The 6,038-nt window shown below is 37.4% G+C and overlaps 1 protein-coding gene across 1 annotated transcript; it reads right to left on the bottom strand.

Annotated features, from left to right (window-relative positions):
• MLANA (melan-A) lies at positions 1 to 5,233 on the bottom strand. Its single transcript, XM_072859760.1, has 4 exons — positions 5,160 to 5,233; positions 2,483 to 2,579; positions 876 to 977; positions 1 to 72 (listed from the first exon to the last, which is right to left on the bottom strand). Exons 1-4 carry the CDS (start codon positions 5,231 to 5,233, stop codon positions 1 to 3), a joined length of 345 nt encoding a protein of 114 aa, XP_072715861.1.
• Positions 5,234 to 6,038: the final 805 nt, after the last annotated feature.

Genomic DNA, 6,038 nt, shown 5'->3' with positions numbered 1-6,038 from the left:
TCATGGTGAATAAGGTGGTGGTGGTGACTGATGTGCAGCAATTTTATCATAAGCTGGTGGAGCATCAGGTACCTATGGTAAGGAAAATGGGTGTGAAAGATTGCAAAAACAATTGAGGTGCAAGAAAATGACATTAAAGATGCAGTGAGCTATTTACTTTCATGTCAGATATGGTACTACAGCTTAAAATAGCTGAGCTCATTCATTATGTCTTTATTTTTTTTAAGGTTAGTTTTTGCTAATATGTTTTCTGGTTTTGCATCAGATTAATTTTGTTTGTATCATTCGTCTAAAGAGAGAATTTTCAGTGTTATAAGGACTGGAATTTTTTTAAAAATTAGGGGGTTTTTTTATATTGAGAATTCAGACTAATATTGAAACTTTTCTTTAAAAGTCTTGATGCAGGTAAGTTGTCTTATGTCCAGTGTGAACAATTTGGGCAGCTTATTTAAAGTTGGTTGTCAGAGCTACAACCTTGAAGTTTTATAATGTTCCCTGACAAGGACACAGTCCATTTGTTGTTTGTCAGAGTGGCAGAACATCTATTAGGGAGATGTTTGTTTATTCGGTATATCTCAGCATTCAGGTGTTAGATCATTCTAAAAGATTGCATAATGATCATACAACTTAAGAATAAAGGTAGGTGAAAGAAGTTAACTTTTTAAAAGAAGAATTCTTAATAGTAGTTTTTAAAAGCCCTTTTCACAGTAAAAATTGTGCAAAATACTACTTTTTACGTTAACGTAGAGGCATTGAAGACCCAATCTAGAGTGCACACCGCAAGAAAGAAATCACCAACAAGTGACTGTTTACTAAGATTGTCTCACCATGTCTTACTATGTTGTAAGTAAATGAAACCTTGCGTTACAACTTACCACAGAATTAAAGTCTCTGTACTCCTGCGGAGCCATTTTGCAGTCCAGTATTTTTCCCTCACCTACCATGGTTTGTATCGTGCCCACACTAGGGCTTTTGCTCTGTGACAGATCATAAAGAAATATGGGGAAGATGAAAGGAAGAAGACAATGTGAAGTTGGAGCAAATTATGCATCATTTAATATTTGACAGCACATTTACTGTATGTATTAGAAGCTGGGATTAGGGCCAGACACAGTGCCAGCAAGTAAGAGAGGTAATCTACCTATCACTTTTTGCTGTCTCTGCTGAGACATTCTCTCATGTATTATCCAATTACATTGCCAGAAAAATGAGGTTCACATTTTTCAGGTCCATGACCGCTGCAGGAACTGACAACTTCTCACGTACCTGAACGCCTCTTCCTTTTTATCCCACCCATTTCTTTCTTTAATCTCCAACTTTTTCTATTTTTCTACCATTTCTGTTGTATACATTCTGTACCAGTTCTCCCCTAGCCAAAAAGACTAACAAAAATTTGATTTTCAAAACCAGAAAGCAGCAATCTGCAATGAGAAGGAATTAAAAATGAGATTGTGCTTTGTGCTACGATGTACAAAGCAGGCATGAAAGAATTCTGGTTTGCTTTTTGAAGGTTTTTTTGAGTATTACCTTCATTTTTGCAACATTTCACTATGAAAGTTCAGGTTTTATGTATTCTGCCAGTTGATATTTGTATTGGATAGATCACTGGAAAGGTAACAGGACAAAGTTATCGGAAACAGCAAGGAAATGGATTTGCTGACTTAGAGGAGAGGTATGTTTTTTAATTCCAAATGGTCACATCTTTTTCAAAATATTAAGATAACTAAAAGATATTTACTGTAAAATATGTAATTGGATAAAGCTGCCACTTTAAAGGATTAAAAGTGGCCTCCCTTTCATAGGAGAGAGAGCAGAACTTCAAAAATAAAGCTTTGAGACTTCTAACAACAGATGTTATGAGGATTGTACCTTTTTAAATATTTTTTAAGAAGACACAAAGTAGAATTTTTTAGAAGTAGTATTTAGAAAGCAAACCTCAAACCTGCCCTGCTTTTTTGTAAATCTTAAAACTGCAAGTCAACTTTTGTACAAATAAATAATGCATCAACCATACATGAACATAATATTTACTTAGTTACTTGTTACAGCTATTTTTCTTCTCTGCTTCCTAGATTTACTCTTAATCGTATCTGTCCTTAATTAGGGGTAAGTCTTATGAGTAGTGAATATGTTATTTTTATTTAAATTAAAATACACAGAACACATCTTGGTTTTGTGTAAATATTAAATATAATGCTTCCTAGAGATCAGTTTTTCCACTGATGTGTTCTACGAAGTTGGGCAACTGGCTTCATCTCCCTATGCTTCTGCTTCCTCTTACCCCTTTGCCTGACTTGCAAGTTCTTCAGGACAAGGTGTGTTTCATATTGTGTGGTCTTACCTGTGTATATGTCAGCATATGTGTTGCCTGAGATAATGATGTCCTAGTACAGATTTGATGCTCTCTGCATTAATGTAATGCAAATAATGATAATATGTTGTCAAAATAATAGCATGCTAGAAAGTGAGCTGCCATGCTTACCCTCAGACTTTTATAGCCGCTACGTCTTTTGTAATACCAGCAGCCAAAGATAAGTAAAATTGCCAGCACCAAAATGAAGAGTCCAATACCCAGAGCTCTGTTGAGAAAGCAAAACAAAATAATTAACACCAGAAACAGATGCATTCTTCTGGGAGCAAGAGTGATCAGAGCAAATGTTCATATCAGTATCCTTTTATCAGAGGAAGGCATGGAGCAGAATTTACCTCAGAAACTAGACAAAGTATCAATAACCTCAGCCAGTCTCTGTAGATTAAGCACTTAGCTAAATTCTCTGCCAAGTTCTTAAGTGTTTTAAAAATGAGGAATATATTGCTTTGAAGATAATAGTCTACCACTGACTACTGCTTCTAAAAAAATCCCTGCCTGTAAATCCAGCAAACAGCATTGCGATACTGGAAGAGAATGTGAAATAAATTAAATGCCACACCTGCAGAGACACAGCTCATGTTTATTTGTAAAATTTCTCTAGGCAGCAAGTATTGAGAAGTGTATCCTAATTGCATCATATTGCAACAACTGCTGGTGACAGAAGGATTTCTTGGACACATAAAACACTACAAAACCTCAAGACCCTACTAAGAAATTTTGAATTATTCATAAAGAGCTCTATAATTCTTTAGTTCTTGTTCTGTGACATACTAGGCACAGTATTGGTGTCACTGGGTCATTTTAGAGAACGTAGGCTTTGCAAACTGTGCTGTAAGACATCCTTCCCACTGCTTACCAGGGACTTGGGAGAAGTAGCACAGTTCCACTATCTGTCAGAAAGCAAGCTGAAAAAGTAATTGCAAGTTTCCTAGTCACAAAACCCCTTCCTCCTGTGCTAATATCCTCCCTGTTAAGACATACAGAATTCACTTCCCATTTTTTTGTTCTTCACCTGTTCAGGGACAGAAAAGTCTGCAAAACGCTTAAAGGGAAAAGAGAACAGGAAAAAAATGACCACATGAGTCAGGATAAGCCCATTCTAACATACTTTTATATATCTTATATCCAGTTGTCCTGCAGTAATCACCACCAGGCTTTTCCGTTGGGCCTGAGGAGTGGGGTATGTGATTTACCAGAGACCATTTATGTCTATTTGCTATCACTTTCACTGACTCAGAGTCTCGTGAAGGAGTGTTTCTTTGTGACCTGAGAAGCCTGAAAGAAGATGCAAGCAGATTCCTGTGGCAGAACAGGCTGTCTTTTTGTCTGAACTGCCTGTGTGCTGTTTGAAGCATGAAGGCCCTTGGAGCCGAAGGAATTTTCTTTTTCACAAGTACCGGCATCTTGCAAGTTGCTCCTGCCCCTTCAAGACTTTGTGTTGGCTGGAGATCTGTTTTAAGCCACGAATACAGCTCACGGCATTCACTTGCTTCGTGGTGCAGCCGTGTTGCAGCTGATCTTCAAAGTTACGAGATGGCTCCACTCGTTTTGTTACTGTCCCCAGCACAGTTAAAACTTGGAGAGACTACTTCTCCAAGCAACTGCTGCCTCTTCTGCGTTTTGAAACTGCTTTCTGCTTTTCACGTGCTCCGTAGTTTTAGCTGTCCATTAGCCTGTATCCCCCACAGAATGTATATAATTTCTGGAGTTGGTGATTTTAATTGCGTATTTGCCATCTAACTCCTTCCCTACCTATTCAGAGGCTAGTATGGAAAGTATGTATGCAATTTCTTGCAATTCCAGGTAAAGTTGCAGCTGTAAATATTAGTAATCTGTGCTTATATCTTGAATGCTCCTTCTGGTACTGGAAGGAGAGAGTCACTTTTCCCTCCCTTATCTAGAAAACCTGCATACAATTGCAGCCACTGGAATTCACGGCAGTTAGAGGTGAGCACGCTTAGTTTCAAGTGCTGAGACATGACTAGCCAGCTTTCTCTTCTGGAGAACTGAACTGCTGTGGAAGGACTATGAAGAGCGCCTTCCCCTTTGTTTATTCTCTCTGCCCAGGGATGAATATGGAGAAACAAATATCTTGCAGTATGTGTGCATGTGGGACAAGTCGCCAAGTTTGGGGGCCAGTAAACCAGTACCAGAAGCACATTGGAAATATTTGTCCAGAGTAATAACACATCACCAGTGGGATAGTGTCTCTAGTAATCCAAGACCCAACGTATTTTATTGTAAGCCAAAACTAACAAAGTATTAGCTTGAACTAGTTCTGCTTAAGTGGAATCTCACCCAGAAACAATTTACTGAGTCACATTTGTATGGCATTGATGTCTCCATCTGCTTTTTGATGGTATTTTACCATTTCTCTGGGGTTTTCACTTACATTATTCTTTCAGGTGAGACAACGTCCCTTAGAGGTTCTGAGGAGAGGTATGTGGATCTGGAGATAAAACTTAGTGTAAAGATCACCTTGCAACAGCCTCAAAAGAAAATTCTAAATAAGCCTCAATAAACCTGGTAATTTTATTGTAAAGGTTAATGACTTGTGATCATATGACCAAACTCTAGATTCTTGAATTCTGCAATTCTGATTTTTCTTAATCATTGAGGGCTCTTCATGATTCTGCAATGACAAACATTAGACACAACTACAGGACAGCTAAAATGCACTCCACCTATATACAACAGTGACTTTTTCTGATACTATTTTGTACATTGCTTTCAATGTAGATTTTTTTCACCTGCTTACATGCTAACATAGGTTTTGCTTTATGCTTACTCTTCTGCTGCAAGATAGCTGTGTCCTTTCCCTCTGAAAAAGTTGTCATCTGGATGGTGATTTCTTCTAGGCATTTTGTGAGCTTGGTCCTGCTCAAACCTACAGGATAGAAATACAGTGCCTCAGTGCAATAAATAATTTGTTATCTTTAAAGCATAATATTATCAACTTTTTTTGTTTTAACAGGAGCATTTTAGGGAGGCAGGACAACCTGATATCTTCAGAATCTAGTAGATCCATATACATATGCAGCTGTCCCAATTTAAGGCAAAACCCAAAACCGTAACTATAGTCTACATTTCAATAGCTCCACTGACTTCAAAGTATTTGCACCTGAGTGCAACAGAGGAGAATTTGACATGGTCTCTTTAGGTACTAAGTGATGGCAGACTTCTGAAGTAAAATCTCTCAGGAATATAGAAAGAAAGGCAATTTACCTGGACAAGAAAACTATTCAGAAGCAGAAAAACTAATATTGTCCTCACAAGTAGTTGTTTCTTTATTTCTGTTATTCCCTGTAAACGCTCAGGGGCCAGGTTTTCAACCAGCGTAAACTCTCAGACATCTGTTGATTTTCAGATGGTTATACTAATTTATATCTGCTGACAATCTATACTTAGATGTGCAGGGAATTTATATTATAATCTTAATTTCCAGTCTTAAAGGAATAATCATCCAGCTAAAAGCAGTCTGAACAGTTAAAAATCTAACTGATCAAATATAGTAAAGAAGAAATCCACAAGTAATCACATTTCTGTCATTTAAACAGCACAACAACAGATCCTACTTGACAGTACCCAGCTAATCTACATACCTTACACAGGTGAAGTATAAAACCTGATTATTTTATTGAAGAGAATTCTAGCCAAGGAAATAAAA

This window comes from Ciconia boyciana, chromosome 4 (genome assembly GCF_034638445.1).
Source record: "Ciconia boyciana chromosome 4, ASM3463844v1, whole genome shotgun sequence".
NCBI classification, from domain to species: Eukaryota; Metazoa; Chordata; class Aves; order Ciconiiformes; family Ciconiidae; genus Ciconia; species Ciconia boyciana.
Note: the sequence above shows the minus strand (reverse complement) of the source record. Positions and strands in the feature narration are given on the sequence as shown.

What these genes read in the sequence shown, in the direction of transcription:
- MLANA (XM_072859760.1), bottom strand. Translation starts at nt 5,233, where the DNA reads ATGCCTAGAAGAAATCACCATCCAGATGACAACTTTTTCAGAGGGAAA. An exon ending in AGCTATCTTGCAGCAGAAGA is followed by an intron (nt 2,580 to 5,159) that starts GTAAGCATAAAG and finishes CTTTCTCAACAG; the next exon opens with AGCTCTGGGTATTGGACTCT. An exon ending in GCGGCTATAAAAGTCTGAGG is followed by an intron (nt 978 to 2,482) that starts GTAAGCATGGCA and finishes GATCTGTCACAG; the next exon opens with AGCAAAAGCCCTAGTGTGGG.